The 25,254-nt window shown below is 42.5% G+C and overlaps 1 protein-coding gene across 2 annotated transcripts in view; it reads right to left on the minus strand.

Moving 5' to 3' along the window:
* Window positions 1-25,254, minus strand: part of Sema5a (sema domain, seven thrombospondin repeats (type 1 and type 1-like), transmembrane domain (TM) and short cytoplasmic domain, (semaphorin) 5A) — a 348,199-nt gene that overhangs the window by 22,417 nt on the left and 300,528 nt on the right. For both annotated transcript variants that reach the window (XM_013505908.1, XM_005407077.2), the window contains 2 exons: window positions 7,310-7,535; window positions 4,150-4,368 (listed from right to left, as the gene is read on the minus strand). In XM_013505908.1, the coding sequence (XP_013361362.1) occupies window positions 4,150-4,368; window positions 7,310-7,535 (445 nt within the window). The remainder of the gene's footprint in view (window positions 1-4,149; window positions 4,369-7,309; window positions 7,536-25,254) is intronic.

Consider the following 25,254-nt stretch of genomic DNA (forward strand, 5'->3'; position numbering starts at 1 on the left):
GCCTCAGAGATGTGAGCATGGTGGTTTGTACAGAATAGAAAAGTATATTAAGTACTTCAGTACCCACTTGTATCAGAAAGGCTGATGTATTTCTAAAATAGAAACTACAGAAAACAAAGCTTAATGAAACAGCTTTCATTGTGAGGGGCATTTCAAACTCTGGTAGGAAAGCAGGGACTTGTAGGACCAAGGATGCAGAGGAAACACGAGTAACTGATCAAGTGATAGCACTTCAGGGGCGGAATGAGGCTGGGAATAATAATAGGGAATAATGATAATAAGCATGGTAATAATGAGGAGGAGGAAGAAGAGGAGGAACAGGAGAAGAAGGGGAGCAGAAACTCAGTAGGTTTTCCACTTACAATGGCCCTCAGGAATGTTCTAGAAATCAGTGAGGTGAGCCACAGAGAAGTCAGGTCGCGTAGAGCATGAGTAGGGAGCTGAGAATGGCAGCGGCCGGCTGAACACAGACCCGGGCCCATCTCTAGAGTGTGGAATTCCCATAATCCCTGCCATTTCCCCACACCAAAGTCTCTGAGAATCACCTCATGGCTTGACCGCCACCTGACTTAACCTATGGAGGCCTGGTTCGTGGGAATTCAGAAACATACTCAAACTTAGATCCACGTTCCTCTAAAGGAATCAAAACAACTAATTATGAGGAATTATTTCCGGTCAAATGAAATCTATGATTTAATTCAACAAAGGGGATAAAAATTCTTATTCCGGGAATTCTGGCTAAATACTCCATCACTACAGTAAAATAAAACAAACAGTGCAGTTACCAGTGATCAAAGAGAGCAGGATCAACCTGAATACAACCATACTGGGCCTGCCGTGCACACTCAGGGATTCTGAGTCTGGCCCTGTTGGCCTGGGACACGCGCATGTGCAGTACTGATTCCTCTCCACGCCGTGTGCAGCATGGAAGACGTGGCTTCCCACCAAAGGACAGAAGAGCACTCTGCTTCTTCGAGGATCTCTGAAATTAAGTCTCCTGCACCAACCGCCTAGCCACCCACAGAATGAGGACTTATGTACTCCACAGACAGTGTCTTTGCACCCCGGGAGTGTCAAACGGACATTATCCAGAGAACACACACTTGTCAGGGTTCCTTGATTCAGTTCAAAAGGTGGGCCGCTCCAGTAGGCACTTAGTGTTCTACCACCCTTGCATTTATTGTTTGTACAATAAAGACAAAATGGGACCAATTCAGTTAAATTTGCTCAAAAGAGTACAGTTTACTGTGGTAGGTTGCATGAGGCCTAAAGAAAACTTTGAGGTTGTTTTCGTCTCACGTAAATATTACACTGCACCAAAGAATCCTCTATTGTCAGGCAGGCATTGTGCCGGTGAGCTCTATCCCCAGCAATCTATTGTCTTTACCTTTGCAGGTCAAGGTCTGGATTCTTTAGCACTGTATCAAACATGCCAGGAGGAAAAGGCATGAAAGAGAATCAGTTCTGTCTCAACATTGAAAACAACTGATGTGAAGGAGGTATGAGTCAGATAAGCCCATAGAAGGTAAAGAAATGAATGTTTGACCCTGTATCACCTTTAAAACAGTATAATTTATTATACCTAATAGAATTGGAGATAGAAGCAAATTTCTCTTTCATTAACTTAAAGGGTATTTTACATTCCTCTAGTTTAAAATTTATTTAGATTCTAAGTCACAATGAGAAACTTTATTTTCAGTGGAACACAATATCCATTTGCAATTGTTCACTGGGATCATACAGGGTTAAACAAGAGAATGTCTTCCATGAGGTAAAAATAGCCCTACCATTGCCTCTTGATGACCATGCAGCTGAGCATCTGTAGCCCTGGGGCTTCTCACTCCCCTCCTTGCTGAGCTAGATTCTGATGTATTTATAGGAATTTTCCAGGAGGTTAGAAAGAGAGCTGACATTTGCACTATCCAGCCTTGAATTTGTCCACTCCCTCGTGGAAAGTGACTTGGATATTCTAATTCCACATTTTTTGGAATCTTGGCCTTTAACGGAACATGGGGACAGAGCTGTTTTGAGATATTCAGGTCATGTGTACATAGTCCTAGCTTGGCCAGCAAGTCAGCTAAAGCAGAACAGCCAGAGATGATGGGCTAAGTGTCTTGGAGACAGACAGGACTCTTTACACTGAGGGACTGGGGCAGTGTGCAAACATCTAGAGGAATCTGAACACTCTGCTAATGGCCAGAAGGAGTCTGGAGCCTGAGGAAGGGAGGGGCACGGAGGGATCCTGACATTCCCATGACACACTGCCTTGATCCACTTTACAGCGCTAACTCAAGTCTAGTGCTATCACCCACGGACTTCCTCCCAGCACCCAGGGGGGGATCTTCTCACTGGGGCTGTGGGAAAGAAAGGCTCTGTGACCTTTCCCAGCCTCACAATGGCTAGGCTGGAAAAGCTGAGTGTACAAGGAGGAGTTCCCCGAGGCTGGAAAAAGTCAGACAGAGATGCCCTAAGTAGAAGGGTGCAGTTGTAAAATCAGGGGCATCATTGCAAGCCTCAGACAGGAGGGTGGGATGGTGTCATTTTCACTTTCACCTGCATCATATCTATCCATCACCTGTGTATCCATCCATCTGGTCATTCATCTACCCATCCAGTCACTCAGAAAGTTGTGTGTACCTATGGGAAAAGATGCTAAGATCTTATGCCTCTAATAGTGTCATTCCCTGTGTTTGAAATGACCCCCCGACACACACACACCCTCCTCACACCCCATCCCTGCTGGTCCATGTGACCAACTCCTGCATGTCCTTCAACACTCAGTTCAGGAGCTTCTGGGTTGGTGTTGTTGTCATGATTTGAGGTCAGTAGGTCTTTGGTTGATGTGGCCACTGCATTGTGCCACCAGCTTAGTAGCAGGGTTGACATTATTCATAGGAAGCCTCTAAGTTCCTTTCTGACCTGGACTGCACCGCTGTGTCTTTGCATATACCCTGTGAGTAGCACAGAATGGTCACCCAAAAATGATTGCTGAGACTGGAATGAACTAAGGAAGCAAGGAGGATGAGGGGGCAGTGCTGTTTTCTCATCATTCAACTATGGCCAACAGATATTTCTGGAAGTGCTGGGCCTGTGTGGGCAGCTGGCAGTGTGGTGATGAGTGATGTGCCATGAGAGCCTCACTTCCTAGGGTTCCATCTGAGGAAACTCAAAGGCAGCACCCTCAGGGACAGACGGTGCCTGGTGGTTGTGAGGGACCACGATAAAGCACCTGTGCCCATGCAAAGGGCAAGTGGAAGCAATGGAGAAGACAGGGCCCACCCTGGGAAGTGGCAGGAGGTTGCAAGGCAGACATAGGTCAGACTATCAAAGAAGAAAGAGAGAGGGACCGTAAGGCCAGTGTCTCACCAAAAGCCCTGATTTCCTAGGTCTTATTTCCACGTCCCTGTGCTTGTTTGGGAATTCAGTGGCAGGAAAATCTGGGCTCAGAAGAAGGCCCTGACTCCCAGCCCTGTCTGCCCCCAGGATAGAAGTGTCTCTGGAGCACTGACTCAGGGGAGGACACAGGAAACTGGCACTCAGAATGGCTCGGTGCTCACTCTCCAACGCTGGACCCTGGAGGAGGACTTGGCGGGGTCTCCTTGAGGCCTGGGTCCACTGAGGTCCAGGAAGCGGCTGTTGTTTATTTCAGGGACACCACCCATATCTCCAGAGCATCAGGCACAGGTGCTCAGGCCCACAGTCCTTGCAGGGGCTCATGGGAATGTTTTAATTTACCTCAGAATCAGTGGAAATAACGAATACAGTCCAGCCCAGGCTATATTTATCTTTCTACCAGGGGAATTTGGAAGGAGGAGGCCCTCACCAGGCCCATGAAAGGCCACAGTCTTCAGATCTTTTTCACACAAAGAATTCAAACTCGGGCTGGCCTGAGAAAGGGCTGAATAGTGAGTTTAATATGTGGTGAAGTGGCCAGATTTGGCTTCAGATCAGCTGGACAGGGCAGGGATTTGAGGGACACCCCCCCCCAGCAGTCTCCCTGTCTCCCTTCTTTCTTCCTCTTTGGTGACAAGGTTACTCCATTACTTAAGAATTTCTTGAAAAAGTGCCTCCCAATCACCAGCTGGCGAGCTGCGCGCCCCTCAGTGAATCAGAAGCCCTCACAAGGCGCGGAGGAAGCAGCCTACTCACCTGGGCAGGGCAAAATGTTGCACTCCTGGTACTCCAGGGACGGGCCCAGGCACGGCACCCCTCCATACTTGGGCTCCGGGTTGTTGCAGACACGCTTCCGGCTCCGAATGCCCCTGCCGCAGTCCCGGCTGCACTTGGACCAGGGTGTCCAGGCTGACCAGCCCCCGTTGACAGCATGGGCTGAGTACCTCCCGGCGCGCAGGAAGTCCCCAGAAAGTCCTGCAGAGGGAGGAAAGGCCGGGGAGTGATTCTGCGGAGTGTTCTCAGAGGCACTGCGGCCTGGCCTGGCCTGGCCTCTTTCTGTCTCAGCAACGTGCTTTATGTCTGGAATTACCTTCTCAAATTCAGCAAAACTCTTTTCACACTTCAGAAACCAAAAAGAATACTACAGCTGAGTGACAACCTGCTAGAACTGAGGCTTCCTTCCCACAGCTGCTATTCACAAAGGAAGCTCCCTTTGTCAGCGTGGCAAATTCCTCACAGTTATTCAATCCTGTATTGGCAGTCCATTTATTTTTTGTAGAAACTCCTACAGAAAATTCACCTTTCTCACTTCCCAGAGAAATTCTACAACCAACTGGCCTCAGGAACCACGGGTCAGACTTTCAGACATTTCCGGAACCTGTTCCTCCAGCCATTGATGCTGAGGAAAGGGGCTGCATTAACTGCTCCGGGTCACAGGCCACAGAACACCTCTCTGCTCTGGAGAACACACGTCCTGGAGCCAAACACACCCCTGAACAACTCTGCCAAATGTCTCATGTGCCCACTAGGTTTTGAGCACATTTGCTAACTACTGTGTTTTCCAGGAACCTACAGACCAGTGGCAATGTAGCAACTGGAGCCTGGGGTAGGCGGGAAAAGTGCTCTTTCTAATATCGCAGCCAAAACACTTTCAGACTTACTATATATTATTAGGTCTCCTGGGAGTCCTTTAACTTGACAGTTGCTTAAACAGTCTTAGTCAAAATTTGTGTTTGATCTGATGAAAATGCCTCTCCAATTACAAAAAAAATACTTGATAATTTTCTTAGCCGTAGGTCTTGAGACACAGATTTTTAACAAATGCTTCTCAAAGGATGCGGGGAAGTTCTGAAGAATCACAATTGGGAGAAAACACACAGGGCCATAGCTCCATACACCGTGGAGTAACTTTGTTATTTACTTGGAAACTCTGCCTGTGAAATGCAAACCAGATACTCTTCAGAGAAAATGAATTCGAAGTGCTTTTCGGTCATGAAGCAGTATTTTGTGGGTAATCAATAAAGGACAACTCTGCACAATTAAACCTCATTTTGTGTGATCTGAGGCAAATGAGTCCCATTCTATGATCTCAAGATGTCAATACTAAAATGTGAGGATGGTCATTAGAACTTAAAGCCATTAGGGCACAGGCAATTCTTCCCAAGCCATGCCCACAATAGACTTTTGGAGAAAATACAGGGTGTCATTTATAAATGTGTTTTAAGGGTTTCCTTAGTTTATATTATTAACACATAACCCACACATTAGCTTTGGTTTCTCTTGCATCTAACAATAGAAAGAACAAAAATATAAGCTTGAAAAAGGAAGCTAATTATAGAGAAAGCATTGTTCATTTGTTCCCTTCCACTCAAAGACATAAGAAATAAGACAGTTTACAGTCTGTTTTGACATCAGGTAATAAGTGAATAAACTGAAAAACTATTGCCAGAGTAGCAATAAACTGTAAGAAGATCAGTTAAACATAACCTTCAGATAAACAACTAATACTACCTTAGGATATGAATGTCCCAAATCATATACACATACACTTATAAAAATTTGCATGGTGCACAGTTGTATTATAAAGATCATATGGGCAATAGTTACCTTTAAAAAATTGATGGTACCTATTTCTGTTGGAAAAAAAATTCTGAAAATACCTGAAAAATATATGGAAATTCTTGTATATCACAACTCTGACTGGAGATAACAGGATAACCCCTCATAGAGTGTAGACCTTTAAATTGGGTCTCTCTTTCACCTATAGTTTCATCATATACGCATCTTGCTAATCACACTGGAGTCTCACAAGATGAATAGGAATAACTGTCAATTGGTTTTTCGTTTCACTAGGTGGATGGTGTAGGTCTTATTCACATTGTACATTTATTTATAAGAACCCTTTGTCAGTGTGACTCATGGAGTCTTTTAAGAAACAGTACGTGCATATAATGGTTCAACTGCAGGGAAGTAGTAAACTGAATTCGGTAAACTGAATTCGGCAAGTAGTAAACGTCAGTAAGGGCAGTACAAGTAGATGAAGAAGTGCACTTTTCTTTTCTATTCTTTTTTTTTTTTTTTTTTTTTTTTTTTGAGATAGGGTTTAGCTATGCAGTTCAGGCTGGCCTTGAGCTCACTCTGGAGCCCAGGTTGGCCTCGAACTCACAACGATCCTCCTGCCTCAGCCTCCCGAGTGCTGGGATTACAAACATGCGCCACCATGCCCAGCTCAAGAAGTGCATTTTTAAAGCGAAAGGTGCTTGACAAGAACCGGCAGCCTCCAACCTTGCAGGCTGCCTGTCAGCTCCCAGGAGAAGGCTTGGGGACCTGCGATGTAAGATCAGGTGGTGGCCCTCATGCAGAGCCCTCCAGAGGAAGGCAGGGAGATTGAGTGTGCACAAACTACTCTGGATCTATGATAAGCACAGTGTTATTTGGAGGATAAAATTCATAGAACCACCTAAACACAGGTTTCCTCTTTATAACCATTTCAAGCACCCTGGTTTCAGTTACCTGTGGTCAAGCACCAGCCAAAAATATTGGTATTTGTCTCGACTCTTTCAAGAAGGAGACCACATAGCTTTTATTATACTGTACTTTTATAGTTGTTCTATTTTATTTATGACTCAGTGTTGCTAACCTCTTCCTGTCTCTTCCTGTGCCTAATTTAGAATCACCAGGAGCCTCCAAATTACCCCTCACAGACAAAGGACTACTGTACATAAGTAAATTCTTATAGTAAAGGTCTTTCCTTTAGTTTTCTGCATAAAGTTAATTCTGCTCTGCAAGATCCTTGTGACAAGAACAGCTAAGCCACAATCACAGAGAAAATCTTCCCCCTTGTGTGTCTATGACCTTTGAGAAGGGATCAGGCACTTGGACGGGACTAGTCCCTCCCGGTGACACTGTTTCTCACCATCTGTGGAGCAGCCGCTGGTTCCATCACTAGAACAGTACCGCATTTCAATTCTCTGCCTTCCCACTTCTAGCAGATTGGGATCTGGCAGGCGGGCCTTGCAGGTGTACCGGAAGCGCTGCTCATAGTGGCCGCCATTGTCAGAGATGTTGACGGGCGTCCACGGTGTCCAGGGTGTGGTCTTCTTTAGCTCAGGACATGGGTTGGTGTTACAAGGCTGGTATTCCTGGGAGAGAGAATGTACGGTGTTTCTTACTCTAGGGCGAAAAGCTCAGGGGAAATTTCTTTCTTTTAGAGAAAGGTGAGGGCATCCAAAATTTCAAAGTCTACAATGCTCAAAGCCACGCTACAAAATTAAAAACATATTTATATTTAAATAGGCATTTTGCAGAATGGTGAGTATTCTAGGGATCTCCAAAAAGAGCTGACAGTTTCTCTGGCATAAACTTTAAATCAATAAACAACATCATATGGGAAAACATGGTGATTCTGTAAACCATTTTCATTTCACTTGATACATAACTCAAGAAGCTGATTATTTTGACGTTAAGTTTAAGTGTTTTCTTTAAAAGATTAAAGTTAAAATAATGGAAGCATATTTTGTTTATTAGACTACATAATATTTAAGATTCATGGATACTGTAAGCCTTGGAATCACAGATTCAAAGAGTTGAAGTTTCTACATATCAAACGGAAACACAATAATTACACTTTAATTCATAAATTTCCATCATTTCCTCTACCAATACAACAGTGGCATTTCTTAGTTTTTCTTCCATTCCCTCACTCGCAGATACCTTCCTTATACCCAGAGATGAGTGAGTCCTGGGCAGCTGAGAGAGACTAGATTTGAAGGTCTGCCCACAGACATGCGATGGGACTTGGATGGGGGAAGAACTTTGGACTAGGATGATGAAAATCTGCCTGGGGAACCTGCTGATTTATTTGACAATAATTCTAAATACTATGGCCTCACAGTAAGAAATAGAGAGGTTAATCTTTAATGCATTACTACACCACAAGTCTTCCATTTAACAATAAATGATATTCTACTAGAAGGAAAACCAACAGTGTATAATGTACTTACTTATGCTGATCATTTAATATATTGTTATCAGTGTTAACTACACACATAAAACAAGACTGAAATCTCTGTTTTAATATAAATAAGAAAACTGTTCTTTTTTCCCTCTGTCTTCCCATCGCCCGTCATCTTAATATAGTTACGCTATAATTTTGCTTAGATAAAAGCCAGTGTTTTACTGATCACTAGGTAAGGACTATTCATGCCAGAGAGATATATCAAATTGCAATTGATTGCTATTTCCTGTCAGGTCCCCTTCCAGTCCAATGCACTGGTTCCCTTGTTTCTTTTTGTTGCTGTTGTTTATTCATTTATTTTTTGTGGAGGTTGTTTAGTTTCTCGGGTATTTCAACACAGCAGTGACTGTACAAACTGCACGACCACAGTGGGACCTGGCTGGGTCACTGGATGGAGGAAGCAGTCAGAGTCTCCACCCTTCCATGCTGGGCTCAGAGGGACTCCTCTAGCGTCTCGCTCTGCTTCAGGATGGAGGCCTGGTCTGCAGGCATCAGGGAAATGAGTGGAGGGAGAGTGCTGGGCTCTTGGTACCCCTCCATAATCATTCTCTGCTTTAGCCTTTCCCAGCTCCAGACCCAGTGGCCAGAGATCCAGGAACTCTTCTGTTTTCTCTCCAGAGTATCAACTTCCTGTTCTTCCATGGACAGAATGGATCTAGGCTTCTTCTCGAAGAGGAAGGAAGGCATGCAGGTCAGATAACTTCTTAAACCCAAACTTTTGTGCCACTAGCAAAGAACGTGGGGCTACTGACTTCTGAGCTCTCTGGACTCTAGGCTACGATCCTCACCATGGACAAGCAAGGCACGGCCAAGACATTTCTAATTTCTATGACTAAGTAGCAACATTCGTCAGACTCTGTACCTGCCAATTGTAATGTGTTACACTGAGAAGTTACAGAGCAAAACCAGTAAAGAGAAAAGGCTGTGAAAGTCCCCACAAAACCAAACACCAGCATGACCTGCTCCCAGTGGAATCACACATGAGCTTAACCTCCACAAAGCAGTTGTGACAACAGGTGTGACATTCTGTCTCAGCGAGAGATGCTCATTGGAGAGTCAATGCCCAGGGGTTCTCTGGGAGTCTGACACATTGACCTTTCTGCCTGTCCTTTACCAAAACACCAGACTCCACAGAGGGACACAACAGCTCAGTGTACGCTGCACTGTTTGCACAGAGCTCAGGTATACAGAGACTCTTGTCATCCTGAGAACTTTCCTGAAGCCCAATTTTCCAGATGCCAAAGCTGACCTTGCAAGCAGGTTGGTGTGGTCTGGCTTGGAGGCAGTGTCAATGTCTTTCTGCAGTTCCTCTATACCAGTCTTTAAAAAAAAAAAAAAAAATCTGGCACTTCTTTCTTTTTTTCTGACTTTGGAGAATTATTAGAAGGTTGAAAAAACTATCTCTTTCATATTCAATTGGTGAATTTCCAGAACAGAGAAAGGTAGCTGTCCATGTATGTCCACATTACTAACTTTAACTGGAAGCATGGTCCCCCCCTAGTCACTATTCTAATTATTCCAGTTAAGTTTCTTTTCTTGTAATCCATCTTTTGTGTTTTTCTAAAAAATGAACACTACTTGGGAGTTAAGAGGAGATATATAAAGCATTTAGGCTTGCTTCTTTAACACAGCTCCCCATTCTTCCTGGGGAATACCATCTCCCTATCGCTCAAACTAGAAAGGTAGAGGACTTCACTTTCCTCTGTGGACAGCATCTTCATTACAAAATCTTTTGGATGCTGTCACCTAAATGAAAGGACCGCACCAGCAAGTGCCACAAACCTAATCCTGTGAGAAGCTTGCTGCTGCTGCTGCTGCTGTCGCTGCTGCTGCTGCTGGTGTGTGTGTGTATGTGTGTGTGTGTGTGTGTGTGTGCACGCGCACTCCACCTTTCAAGAAGGCTACATGAGAGGAATTCAGTAAACCCTTATTTTAGCTCTTCTGTGCCCATGGTGAAGGGTGCTGCCACCTCTGGACTGAAACACACCACAGTCCTTGCTCCTGTCACTCCATGCCAACTTGGCCAGGGACAATGTCTGAGACTTCCTTGCTAAAATGGACTCATGGTGGAAGATGTGCAGGTTTCAGGCATTGCTAAGTTTTATCCTACTTGTAAAAGAGTAAGATCCAACAGTTTAGTGAACATAAAATGTACTCCCAAAAGCCTTAGCTCCCTTCCACTAGAAGTCTCATCTTTTTTCGGGAGATGAGGTTAACTTTTGAAATCCATAGTGGTAAATATTCTTTGGGGCTGGTGCCGGTGTCCAGGCTGGCTATCTGAGCCAGTCTGGGTAGGACAGGATGCCATACGTCCCAGGAGTGGGCATAGCCCAAGGCTGGAGAGATCAGTTCGGGCTCATCAAACCGAAGCCTCCAACAGCTACATTTGTTTTTAGGTTTTTATTTTCTCACAGAACAAATTTTAACCTGAGTCTTGGGACTTCTTTCAACTGGGTTTTGAGGTTTGACTATGATGCATCCACTCAAAGTAACGAATTATGAAATGGTTGAGAAATGGTAAAGTTAATGTCTTTCATATTAACACAGTAACCAAAATTATGAACTGACTGAATTCAGTTGTGATCACTTCGATGGATTAACTGAATCTGTATGCTACAATTTACTGGTTTACTGCTGCTATAACTATGTAAATTTAAATGGAACTTAAACAGAAGTACATTTAATGCTAAAGAAAAATGGCTTTTAAAACCTACTTTAGGGAGCTAATTACTATTATTTGCTACCTAGCATTCTTAACAGTCTGGTACAAATTATAAGATAAGAATGGTTACTAAACCAGTTTTAAACAATTCCTCCTGATATGTCCCCCCATGAATTCTCTATGCCAGGCAACAGCAATGAACCATTCATTTAGAAATTTAATCCAGAAAGCTGTGAGCCACCCGGCGGGTTCTCCCCCGCTGCTACGCCAAGCCCTGCAGACGTGGCCTCTGGTGTTCGTTCTCCTCCTGCCATCTCAATCACCTTTCTGGTTTAGCAGGGCACCAGCACTGCAGGCCTGTTGTACAGGCTCAAAGCATACATTTCACTGAAGTTAACTGTCAATGTATAATTCTGCCTCCACGAATAGCTTGCAAGTTGTGAAGAGCACAGAGTTTGTCATATTTATTCCGCATTGCGCATCTTGAACACAGTTGCCCTATTAACTTGATGAATAGATAAGTCACTTTGACCAAGTTGCAGATAAATTTCTACTTCAGTGAAATCTGCATACATTTGGGGAGAAAACTTTTGGAATTTGCAGCTAAGTGGAGCCTCCTGTTTTGATTTTATTTATTATACTGTGATTTTGTTTACCTTTTCCTTGAAAAGTCTAAATTATTTTATATATTATAGATTAAAGGCAAACAGGAGAGATGGAGACAGTCTAAGCAGAATTTTGATACCATCAGCTCCATGCAAAGTAAAACAATCACCCTTAAAGACAACATCTGAAAATATAAACAAAATGTATTCTTAAGCAGAATACTTATGGTTTCCATATGCATTTATACAGTTCTCTTTCAGTGACCAAGCTTGGCATGTTGAGAGAGAAGGCCATTTGTCCTAAAAGAAATAAAAAATTAGTTCACTTGTGTTTGCAAAGGGCCAATGCATTCAAGAAGTGCGGGGAAGTAGATCCACATCCCAGGGGCCTGTGGCAAAAAGAGCAAAGACGGACACATGTTCCCAGAATTAGCTTAGTTGTACCAGGGAAGAGAGACAGGTAACGGAAGGTAGTGGGTTCAAGAGCATATGGTCACAGAAGGACTCATGCTTCCCAGCAAGAAGGAGAACAGAAACAGCCTTAACCATTTTCACCTGAACAGCTAAGTTCCAGGAAAAGAAGGGTTAAGAAGCTGGACTTCAGGCAATGAAGGTCGGTGTTCACTGGGTGATGGGAAACAAACACGGGAGCCCAGGCAGGGTCAGAGTTCACAGATCCAAGAAGGTTTTCAGGTGGTGGAACAGGGGATGGAAACCCAGGGTCGGGCCAGGCAAGACAGGGAGGAGACAGAGACCGGATCCTGGGAGTCAAGGCGCTGAAGTACTCAGAGAGGGAAAGAGACATGGCACGAAATCCCAGAGATACACAGAGGGGCCCCTGAGCATGCAATTGAGGAAGAACCCCAGCAGATATATGAAGATAAAAGGGGTGCAAAAAGACCCACATGGAAAGATTAGCCCTACAGGGCTCAGGACAGTGCTTGCTCCCAAGAGCTAAGGTGGAAAAGTGATGAGTTCTCAGGGCATCCGTTGGTACTGAGGAGGGTCTTGCCTCTGCAGCGGGGAGAAATTACTGGAGATGAAATGCTGCTCCAATCCTGACTCACACAGCCGAAAGGCGAGCACCCAAATCACCGTGCTAGGTTTACATAACTTAACGCCATCCCGGGAAAGACATCCGGCATGCTTTTGGAGCAACAAAACTGTGGAACACACAACCAGATAAAATTATAATATGCAAATGATCTAAAATTATCAGGTATGAAAACAGACCAAAAGCCACATCTATCATGAGGAGAAAAACGAATCCACTCAAACGAATGCAGAAAAGACACAGAGAACATTATCTGTAGTTCAGATCTTTAAAAGATCTATTGTAAGTGTAAGACAGTGGAGAAGCTGAAGGAAAGACTAATACATTAAATAGAGACATGGGATGTTTGAGGAAGAAATAACTGTAACACAGTGACTGCACACACGTTTGCAGCTGGCTGCAAAGGAGACGGTAATATCCTATGTCATTTTGTGAGGCCAACTTTCATCTGATATTAAACCAGACAGACTTTAGAAGAAAGGAAACCACATGAGTAGAGCATGGATGCTAAAATTCTTATAAGAGTTCAGTAAATCGAACAAAAATGTGGACCTGCATATATTCTGAGCACATACATAATATATATGTGCACACGCTCATTATCAACGTCATTATCATTTGTCATGTCATTATTACTTGAATATAACCACTACGTGCTTGTTGAGTGTTATGGTTTGTGTCTGTGTGCCCCCCCCCCCAAAGCCTCATGCGGTCATGGGGCAGGCTTTTAGAGTTTGATTGATTATGGGTGTGAGAGCTACACTGCCCTGGGGTGGATAGTTTGCATATGTAAGGGAGAGGAAGAGGCTGCTTGCTGCCATTCCTGGCTTTTGTGCTTGTTGCTTTTGCTGTGTTCTGCCGCCATGAGCTGTAGCCCTCTGCCATGTGCCACTCTGCCTTGTAAACTGCCAAGTATAGACTGAAACCTCCACAAACTGTAAGCGAAATAAACCTTTCCTTCCTTAATTTTGGGTGGCAAGTATTTTGTCCCAGCAATGAGAGAAAAGTAACCAAGACAGTGTGTTAGTAAACAAGCAGGGTTCATAAGGCTTGATGGAGAGAGGGAACATTTTTTATTATGTGAAGTTTAATATGCACAAGAAACTGATGAGACACTCCTTTAGGTTCAGAGATGGTGAAAAGATTTTCAAAATACTAAATGGCAAACTCAATTTTCACTAGTTACTCTGAAGAGAGGCTGATAATTCTGAACATTTTAAAAGAATATTCCTACTTCCTTTTCACTTATATTGCTCAGTAGAAAAGCACAATAGAATACAGAAGAAATGCCCTGAATACTATAACAGAAAAGTGAACATTTTAAGTGAAATGTCACCCACAGGTTCAGCGTTCTCTGTAGTAACTGCATTTCTGCGGGTTCCCTGGGGTGGCTACACAGCTGGCTCACCATCCCACTTTCACAAGCCTTTATTACACCTCTGCTTGCACAGGGGTCTGCGGTGCCCGTGAGCCTCTCCAGGGCAGAAGCCAGGAGTGATGCAACTTCTATGGCACAGTGGGCAGTGGGCACCAAGGCTGCTCCAAAGCCTGGCATCTCAGGGTCTTCCAAACATACACATTCCCTTTAAGTAGCAGCCAGTCTGGACTCTTTTAAGTGCACAAAAAGCAAACAAATATATCTAAAAAGTGCCTATGGTGTGTGTGTGTGTGTGTGTGTGTGTGTGTGTGTGTGTGTGTCTATGTGTGTATTAGATTATATAACTGTGTGTATAAAAATGGAGCTGAATTTCTTCCTTAGGCATTCTTTTTTATAACACTGTAGACAGCTCAAGAGAATAAGAAAATCAGTGCTGTTGCTAGAAATCTTCTTTATTACAGGGGCTGTGATTTGTAGGCAATTTTCCCTCTATAAACTTACATCTCAAATGAGATGATCCATATATTTACTTTATTCCCTCACTCTACTGCCTTTAAATTCTTCCTCTCTGAGTGGAAATCAAGAATTCAGACATCTTTTTCCGGCAAACACCTTGCAATCCAAGGAGAAAGCTCTCTCCGGTAGAAATGAATACCTATTATTGTGGGAATTTAAGTGGTGACCTTGAGCAAAGACAGCCACTGTTTATCGCTATTCCTTCATTCTTACGGGAGAAAATGTTTAAATATCACATGCGCATTTGAGAACTTGTAATAATTTCTGTGGATTTTAAGAGTTTCTGTGAGGAATTTCGAGAGAACTAAAATAAATAAGATAAACCCAAGTGGAATGGAACCATTAAGATAAAGATTTTGGCAGGACTGCTCATGGGATTTGCTTTTAAAATAGTACATGGCACACCTAGCCCAGATTCTAAGGACAAAAAAGCAACAAATATTCTGTGGTTTCTTACTTGAAAATACCCACACATTTAACACCATGAGAAAAATGAGGTTCAAGCATTGAACACTGCCTTAACCATAGGATTTGGATTTGAAGGTTACAGGCACACATATCTTATTTGTGTGAGTGAAACTAGCTCCATTTCTTCATAAGAAAATATAAAATAGAGTTATAATAATACAATCATTACGGAGAACTTAGTCATGACGACACAGGCTGAAGCCACATTTTTATGCTCTTTACACAAAATTGTTGAAAAATATATACATTGAATTGAAAGCTGTTATTTAGCAGGAAAGGTCATTACTGATAAGTTTTACACGTACCTTGTAATTAGTTTATGTTTGATGAGTTAATATTTATTTTGTATATACAGTAATTTCTAAAAATATTAAGATCTGAGCTTTTGCATAATACATTTAATAAATGTGAGACACACAGTGGGTCTGTTATGTTGTTTGATTTTATTGAGACAGGGTTTCACTATGTAGCCCAGGCCGGCCTCAAACTCATGGCAGTCCTCCTGCACCACAGCACCCCGGGTGTGGTGTTGATAAATGCATGACAACTTCATTTTAGATGCCTAATGACTCTAGAGGATTAAAATAGCATTTTCCTCTCTTTAATCATTTAAAAAAATGAGTGATGCCATTTAAAAAAATTCTAGTTATTGGAGACTAAAGAAACATAGGGTAAAAGAGCTGTAGCATCTTCTATTGGCTTATCCTACTGTAGAAGTCATAGCTCACAAAGAACCAGGCTTGATGACTCTGTCGCACTGCTGTTTTCTTCCGCATTTTAGCACACAGGTAAGGCTGTGCATCCCCAGCTGCCAGACCTAGAAGGCCTCTGTGGAGCCTTTAGAGCAGCTGGCCTCTGGCCCATCCCTCACCCGCACCCTGATTCCTCGACTGCACCACCACAGCTCTGAGCTTCACAGCGTTTTTACATGAAGTACACACTCACATACTGCAGGAGACAGCACCCTAAGAAGCCCCCAAGTTCTCCCAACCTCCTGCATGACCTCTCTCTTGGAGAAGTGGTGCACTCCATGGAATAGATGCTCTCTTGATAAGCACCCATGGTTTATGACTTTCTCTTGGCAGATCAGAGTGAGGTCCTTCTGCCAGCTTTGAGGAATTGACCCACCATGGTGTGAAAGGGCCACAAAGCTGGCATTAAGGGCAGCCCCAACTGCTGAGAACAACCTCCAGCTGGTGGCCACTAGGAAGCAGAGAATTTAGTCTTCAGTCCTCAGGGAATTCAATTCTGCCAACATTCGCTGAGTCTGGAAAAGAACCCTGAGCCTCCGAAGAGAGGACGGCTCCAACCACCACCTGCTTTCAGACTGTGATACACCAGGTAGAGAAGCCAGCCAAATTCTATACTGGCTTCTGACCCAGAGCACTGTGAGATTGTAACTGTATAGTTTGTAGAATCACTAGTCTGTGCTACTTCATTGCACACAAATAGAAAAGTAATAATACACAGCTACGTAACTAAATGTATTTCAGGCCACAAAATAGAGTCTATAATCATGTTTTTTTCCAATATTCCAAGGATTCAATATGTTAGATGGCTGAAACAAAGCTGGATTTCCTGACCCAAGGTACCTTTTGTTTCTATAATCTCATCTCCAAGTGCAAGGAACTTTACATCATGGAAAACTCATATCCTCTTGCTGTGCTATTTTCCAAGTTATTTTTCATGAGAAAGTTTTAGTTAAAGTTTAGAAAAGAAAGACCAGTACTTGTTAATAATACATAGGAAATTCAAGGTGTTGATGAGAGTTCTAGAGGTTATTGGCGGGGTAAAGTGAGTTGCTACAATTAATATTTTATTAAGGTGTCTATTCACACTTTATGTTTTTGAATTGAACATTATAGAATAGAGACAAAATAGTAAATGTTTTGACCAGTGATTTGTACTTCACCAGTTCCATCAAAGTTGTAGGTTTGACTTCACTGAGTTTGGTAGAAACATACTAACCTTTTACTGGACAGGCGTAAATAGCATTTAAAATGGTGTTCTTTTGCTCATTCCACGAAAGAACTTTTCCCACTGTGAGTGTCTTGGGATGACAGAAATACTAAAGGAAGCAGCCCTTGCCAGGAAAGGCTGAGAAGCTCTGGATTAAACAATGTTAAATTGGTTTCTTCACCTGTAAAATCACAGAACTGATCTGGGAGTTCTTTGTTCTCAGAGCTTCTTGTGGAACCGGAACTGAGTAGTACAGAGAAAATTAGCAAACGCAGCCAGGGAGCAGCCCAAAAAACAAATTCTCGAAGGTGAAGAGTGCTTTTGTTGTTGTATGACTGGTTCTACACTGCACTTCACTGATTCAAAACTGAAAATGTGGTGCATCCCTGCATATTTGGGGTTGCACAGAGCTAACCCTCTTCCGCAAAATCTACCTAGAATACGAAGAACTGAGAATGAAGTCTCCCATCTATAAAATCTCGGACAACTGACTGCATGTTCTCGTGGGGAAAAACCATAAAAAAAAATCTGTCACGGTCAAAATTTCCCACGGGGTGTACTATGTATAGGGAGTTGGTTCTTCATCAGTCTTGATATCCTGCAAATGATTTTATCTTCTAATTTCACTCAAAAGTGGGATGGTAAGAACTTCCTCTGAAGCTCTCTGTGCACTCCCAAGTTCAGGGCCATCTGTGATAACCAGAACTCAGTAGGTTCTGTCCAGGGATTCTATCCCCTTCAACCTCTTATCATAGTGCCTTGCCTCTGCCACCTGTGAAGTGTGGTTACAGGGAAGTGCGTCCTTGTGTCAGTTTGGAGCTGTTACAGAATATAATGTGCTCACAGCACTTAGCAGACTGCCTGGCACATTGTGGCTCTTCTGGTCTGCACAGAACCCTGGAAGGAAAGACAGGATGTAGCACGTGAAAGTGTGAGGCACTCTCCAAATGTGGTAACTTGGAGAAACCACCTTCATTTCCAGGAAACGCAGATGGCCACAGCAACACGGTTTCCTCACCATGATACATACAGCAGAACAGACTTATTTAACCGGTGAAAAAAGTTTAACTTGAACTTGCACCTAAAATTTTTCTGTATGATTTTACTTCCTCCGTGACGTGATCATCTAGTAGAAAACCCTTATCTTCTAAATTTATTCTTATTTGAGTGTATGCAAAGCTGCCTTTTCCATGCCCTGACAAATATTAGTAAGGACATTTCTTTAATCGAAAATCCTCATGTCATGAATGATGTGTTTGGAACACACAGACTAAAGTCAAAGTTTTAGAGACATTTCATTTCATTGTTTGGAAATATTTGAAAGTCTTGGGTGCTTTTGGCTCACTATGCAGGATTTAATGGAGCTGGGAAATGAAAACCATGTACATTTTATCAACATCTTTTTGCTATAAAGAATATCCTATAGGAGTGCAGTTTTTGTTCTTTTGGAAAAAATCACTATGGAAGTTAATTATATCCCCTTAAATAAGAATATTTAAGTGACTTTCTTTTTATAACTCAGGTTGATGGTTATATTATTATTAGGTATGAATGTTTCCTGCCAGAACTTACAGATAATGATATAAATATCACAATCTAACTTCATATTTGTGAAAGAAAAAAGACAGTATTATTGCCTCAGTGATGGTCTCCATAGAAACACACATGAGAAAAGATGCTCGTGTTTTCCATCCATCTATGCATCTTTCAGTGATCACTGTTCAGGCATCCATACAGTGTGCAAAACACTAGCTATGTCCCCAGGGGATCTTAGATATAAACAGTGGAAAAGAACATAAAAAGTCCAAGGGAGATCTGAGAACATGCAGGAGGCTTCACAAACACAGGAGCTAAGGTGCAGGAGGCATTTGCTAGTAAATGACATGAGGAAATAGCAACTGGCTGTCTGGCCAGTTCCCTGGAGCACTTGAACCAGGATTTCCTGTCAACAGGCTGAGCTACCTAATACAAGGATGACACTGTCCTCCATGCTCCCAGAGCCAGAACTGGGATGTATGCGGTATTTAGATGCTTTGAACAACCAATGCGGGCTATATTACCCAGTGCAAAATTATAGACTATCATTCTTTATAGAAATCAAAAGGAAAATCCTTATGCATTCCAGCCATCTTAAGAAACATTAAGTCTTCATGATCAGAAATAAGGGTCAGTATCAGTAATTGAAACACTAAGTTTTCAAAATGCTTGGAGAGATCTATTGGTTTTTTTCTTAATAATGGATAACAGCCTTTGGATCTTCATTTTATAAGCATTTGAGAAGTGTGCATAATGTTCCTGCAATAATCCAGATGCAAAGAATAAAGCCTCAGATTGCCCTCCCCAGAATGTGTCATCACTACTAATGGCCAAGGTTAATTCTACCATCCAGAGCCAGGTGGGAGTCCTGATCTCCACCACCATTTTATTCACTTTCATCCCCACGCTGGGAGCAATGTTAACAAGAAACTCCCCAATCTGCCCGCAAAAGAGATTTGCTTTTTTCATACAACAAATATTTTGTCTAAATGAAGTGACATCATAATGAACAATTTGTTTATGACCACTGTTGATGGGTTTTTTTTTATGAGATTAACAACCTTCTGTCTCTTAATTTAATGATTTGTGGATGGCTTGTGGTTAAAATTCAGATTACTTATTATGGTTGTACATCCATAGGTTCTTTATCTGCAGACTTAACCAAGTGCAGATCAAACATATTTAAAAAGACAAAGCATTTGTACTGAACATATACAAACCTTTTTTACTTAATTTAATTTAATTGGCACTCTTTTGACATACATAGTGATCAAATTGATCATAGGAAATTTTTACCTGTCCACAATATTCTTGATTCTTCTTTTTCCCCTCATTCTCCTCCCCTCCCTTCCGCCCCTCCTCCCCTCCTTATTTACCAAAGTTCTGTTCCCATTTTTCTTAGGTCACTTTTTACCTCTTCCCTTCTTTTCACTGTCTCCGCCCCTCCCCCATTCCCCTTTCCATCTGAACATCTCCTTCTGACTTCCCGATATCTGTTCTCCATTTTAGTCCTTATTCACGCCTAGTTGGGCTTCCTTCTTGTCATCATTCTTGAACAATATGGAACAACTGCTTACATAGCATTTGTGGTATATGAGGTGTCATAAGAAACTCAGAGATAATTTAACGTTTGTAGGAGGATGTGAATAGGGTTTGTGGAAGTATTGTGCCACCTTTCATAAAGAACTTGAGCCTGTGTGGATTTTGTGATCTGAGGGGCATCCAGAGCCCATCTGGTTCAGGTGCTGAAGGATGGGTGAACTGAAAATACTTAGTAATGTATTAGGCTTCTTCTTCTGTTGTTGTTGTTGTTGCCATAACACACTTTCTGCATCTGCTTTTCTTTTTTAGCTTAGGTGACTGTCAGGCAGTAGTTCTCCCGCTTTCTAGGTGCTCACTTCTCTTGGTCTTCCCTCTTCTTCCACTAGAGGACTAAGCTTAGGAAAGCAAGGTTCAGAGACAACAGCCACGCACAGTCAGACACGGGGCACCATCTACGGCTCTGTCCAAGGCTGTGATAACCCTGTCAGCCAGCTGCTGCCTCCACCTGACCCCGGTGCCTGCTGTTGTCACTGCTGCTGCTGTTTTCTGTGAGTATCAGCTGAAGTCCACTTAAAATAGTCAAGGTATTTCAATCAGGTTTGTATGGGAAACATTTCGAGATTTTAAGATCCTTAACATATGGCAATGATAAAGCAGAGACTATTAATCTTAAAGTATCTGATGAGACCAAAAAAAAAAAAACTGGCCTAAGTTAATCTTTAGATTCTTCCACATTATAGATTTTTATCTGCTTAAGTATGATTTGGAAATTGTTCCGCTGTACACTCCTAAAATTATAAAATGATGGTTAAATAATGAAGGAGGTAAAATGCATACAAATACATGTTTTAGTCATAGATAATTTTCATTGTAATGCTAGCCATACACACACACACACTCTTTATTTGTATCAGTACAAGCTACCCCTTAGCTCCACTCTGCACACACTCACTTTTATATTAAAACATAAAGACCTATAATGAAGGTTGCTTATTTGGAACTGCCTATATAAGATTATCTATACCACCAAACGTAGCTACAAATCTTCTGTTCTAGAACGTTGTTTCTTTAAAAATATTGAAGCATCTTTTACCCAAAGCCATCCTTCAGGACTACAGAAAATGTCCCATTCCAATACTTAGCATTCTGCACTGTGGGTGACTTTTTCATTTATTTTCCCTTTAACAGAGACACTGCAAAGTTGAAGCGAGAATCTAACTGCTTTTGCTTTGAATTATTATTTCTTTAGACAAAAAAAATTCATGGGAAGGCTGCCTAAAAATATTTGACCTTCATTGATATCACTAAACTATCTATAAGTTACTTAATTTCCCTCTAAATATATGTACATGGAACAAAAATCAATGATGTAGGGTGACTGTAGAAAGCTGAATTTTCCCTTGTACTGTGACAGAAAAGTGATTTATTTTGTGGTTTTAGAATGCTTCTCAGGATTTAAGGTCATTTAGCTTTATTATAGCATGAAAGGTTCTAACCCATAAATAAACTACATTACACAACAGGACAAAGTACATGATCTCAAACGGGCATCTACATGGGCAGGTGCAAATGAAACCAGTATAGTGGGCAGCTTAAATTTCAATGTATTTTATATGCAAAAACATTTATATAAGTAGATAGATGCCCGTTTGAATACAGGAATATATCTGAAATATAAATATATGCATATGTCCACTGCTCAGTACTGGCTACTATCTCTGCTCCTTAGCACAACTAGTTCTTTTAACTCCTGATGCTTTTGCCCTAGCACAAGAAGAAGCCATGAACAAAGATCATGAGAAGTTCAAACGACGGAGGTAGACAAGTATAACTTGAAGTGTTGAAAGAACTCTGCTCTGTCTGCATCCTTGGAAATATGAGGACTATCTGGGCACCCTGGGCAGATCATTTTGTGCACTGCAGGTCCCCAAATCTGACAGTTCTCCCCTAACTGAGATGGTGGAAAGCCTTTTCTCTTTAACCTTGGAAACTCTTCAGCGAGCAGCGACCCTGTGCCAGGCAGTGAGAAGTGCTGTGGATGCAGAGGAGAGCAGAGACACAGCTCTGAGCCCGAGAACCTTGCACTCTCACAGTGTTCTCCAGTCCGTACTCCCAGGGCTCGGGGGCAGAACACAAGGGCGCCCTGCCTCACCCAGCTCCCTCTAGCATCATGGGAGCCAGCGACTTGACCCTGACACAGTTATGAGAACATGATTTACGATTTAGAGTCGTGCCAAGTAAATGTCTGTCCTCCAGGGGGATGTAAATAAGAGGCCTGCAAAGAGCCAAGCTTGTAAAACATTCTTCTGTAATACTAGCTGCACTGTAAATAGTTGCATGGAAAGAATTTTTTTTAAAATCTTAAATGCTTATTCTGGAAGTCAATTCGGTTTCCTTTCAAAGGTGTTAGAAATCAAGAAGTTCCTAACAAACGCTCAGCCATACTTACCCAGAGGACTGCTTTGGTCAAATAAGAGAGCTAAAGCAATAAAAAGGAAATTGCAAATTCCTCTATACAGCAAGGATCAGTATTTACTTACAAAAACACTGTAATGTCCACAGTTACTCTATTTTGTCAAAAAAAAAAAAAAAATTGAAGGCAGTCGCCAGAATTTTATAGATTAAAATTTAGAATGAGGAAATTGCATTTCCCTTGCCTGGAATCCCCTGCTATGCTGTGACCCAGGGGCAAATGTAAGACAGGCATGACTCTCTGGGACCTGAGAATGACAGAGGGAACAACAGCAGGAGAGGCCCTGGGAAGACTGAGCAAGAGATGTGGTCCCAAGAAAAAGGGAAAGGCCGTCCAGGTCCCTTCAGGACGACACCTGCATAGATGTGCGTCTCCTGACAGCCCAGGGGCTGTGGTCTGCAAACTTCAACAGCAATCGCAGTGGATGGGAAATATTTACACTTCCAAGGTAAAGACCCATTTGTTAAATTCTGCCTGAAAGACCCATTTTCTCAAGAGACTCACAATGCACGTCAACACATATGGAAGTACTAAAGCCCCATGGCAAATGCTCATTCTGTAGAATAAGCCAGGAGGGAGTGGATATAGAGGGGCACCCCCGCCGCCCCCCAAGCAGAAGCACGCCACCCCATGTACCCTCCCAGTGAAACACCAGGGCTCCCACTAACCCAGCGCCAGCCCTTCTTCAAGCAAATGGCAGAAAACAGACAGCACCGGTCTCTCAAACTCTCAGTGCCCCTCAACACCCAAGTGATGACCCAGACCTTCCACAGAAAGCCTGACTTGTGCACCAGGGGCTTGAAGTTCTTAGTGTGACTTCTGTCCCATTGCAGGTGCAGCTTGCATTTGTCCACAGCATTCCTACCAGGGATCTGCATATGTTGGTCTTCAGCACTCTCTCTCCTCTCACAGTGAAGGCTCTTTGGAATCAGGTACAGCAGCTCAACGGATTCAGATTCCATCCAGCCATACCCTGGGCTATGGCTCACATTCACAGATGGCTCAAGATACCCTTGTCCAAGAACCGAGCAGGGCTAGACTGAGTGTAGGTGTACAAGGTGCACCATGGGAAACAGGACAACAGTTGGCGAACACCCAGCCATGGTCCCAAAAGGGCTCCGGCCAGTATGTTTCACATTTTATTTAAAAGGAAGAATTCAAATGTCGAAATTTATGCCACTGTAAAATATGAAATTCTTATTTTATTTTTCTTAGGTGCTCAGCATTAGTAAGTACTATGTACTCTAGTCTTGCCTACGGGCACCTGGGAGGTCACTGCCAAGTGTAAACCATTATCAAAACCAATTTTAATGAATTTCGTACACCATGACTGCAGGCGTACTGGTTTTCAGCACTAATTTTGTATCATTTGGAGCAGCCTTGTGATGCTAATTAGAAAGAATTTGAAATAATTTAAGAATATGAACAGCAAAATGAAATGTCCAAGAGCAAATAGCCCGGGAAGAAAAATTATACATGAAATATAGACAGCTGCATCTGGGAATGAAGAATCTCTAGGAGAGCAAACACCAGCCACGGATATGTACCGCTGTGAGAAACAAGAAGGAACAAAGAGCAGCAAGAACAAGAGAACCGACACCACCACTTCATTTAGAAAGACGGGGAAGTAATATCCCAGGCCGTTGGGAAAAGAATACATGCATTCCATAACTAGGTTGGCTTAGTCACTGTCGTTTACTCTGCTGGATGAAGAGAAAAGGGTAGTGAATATAATACGGTTCTTGATTTTAAATTCTGAAAATATCCTTAGTTTTTGGTACTAAATTTTTTAAAATCAAATCAGTGCACCTGATATCAGTGTAACAGAACTTTTTTTTTTTGAAACAAGACTGAGTTCAACTGCGTGTAACACAGCTTGGGGAAACATTAACCTTAATTTTTTCCAGTTTAGGAGCATTTCCAGAGGGAAATAAATAATGATAATGATATAATTTGTGCCTAAAGTTGAAGTAATAACTGAGAGAAAACAACATATGTTCATACACACACACGAACACACCCTTGCCTGTCCAACATTATGTAAGTATACAATTAGATCATTGATGCCCTTCAGACAGTAAATTAACGTAGCGTTTCTCCTAGTAGGAGAAGATAATTCAAAGTGTGGTAGAACCTACATTTGGTGAAATCATTAATGAAAATATGGAAATATTAGCCTATGAGAGGTGGAAATATTAGCCCTGCAGCTCAAAATATGTAACTACAAAAGCAAGTCAGGAGACAGCAGAGGGCCGTGTGCCTCCCAGCATGGGGCTCACGACCTGCTGTGAGCAGTGACCACTGAGTTTGCGTCTTGCCATGTTCTTTTATGCATCTCTGAGCCACACAAGCAATGCTGCTGCTGGCTGCCAGGGGGAAGTCCTTATCCTGTGGTCCACAGCTGTCACCATGTACTAGCACCAGAGCTGCTTCTGCAGTTAGCCAATCCTTGTCACACCGGGGGGTGGGAGGGCCCTGACTTCTCAGGCAGAAGGAACCACTTCCTGTAGGGTCTCCCTGTTTTGTCCAAATTGCATTCATGACTTCTTTGTTTCCTGGTCCTTTTTCCTCCTCAGCTAGAAAGTGAGCTCTTGCGGGTGGAATTTGGCTGTTTCCATCTGCCTGGCTCTCAGAGCACCCCTTCCTTAAAT

This window comes from Chinchilla lanigera, unplaced genomic scaffold (genome assembly GCF_000276665.1).
Source record: "Chinchilla lanigera isolate Chin_1 unplaced genomic scaffold, ChiLan1.0 scaffold00103, whole genome shotgun sequence".
Lineage (NCBI taxonomy): Eukaryota > Metazoa > Chordata > Mammalia > Rodentia > Chinchillidae > Chinchilla > Chinchilla lanigera.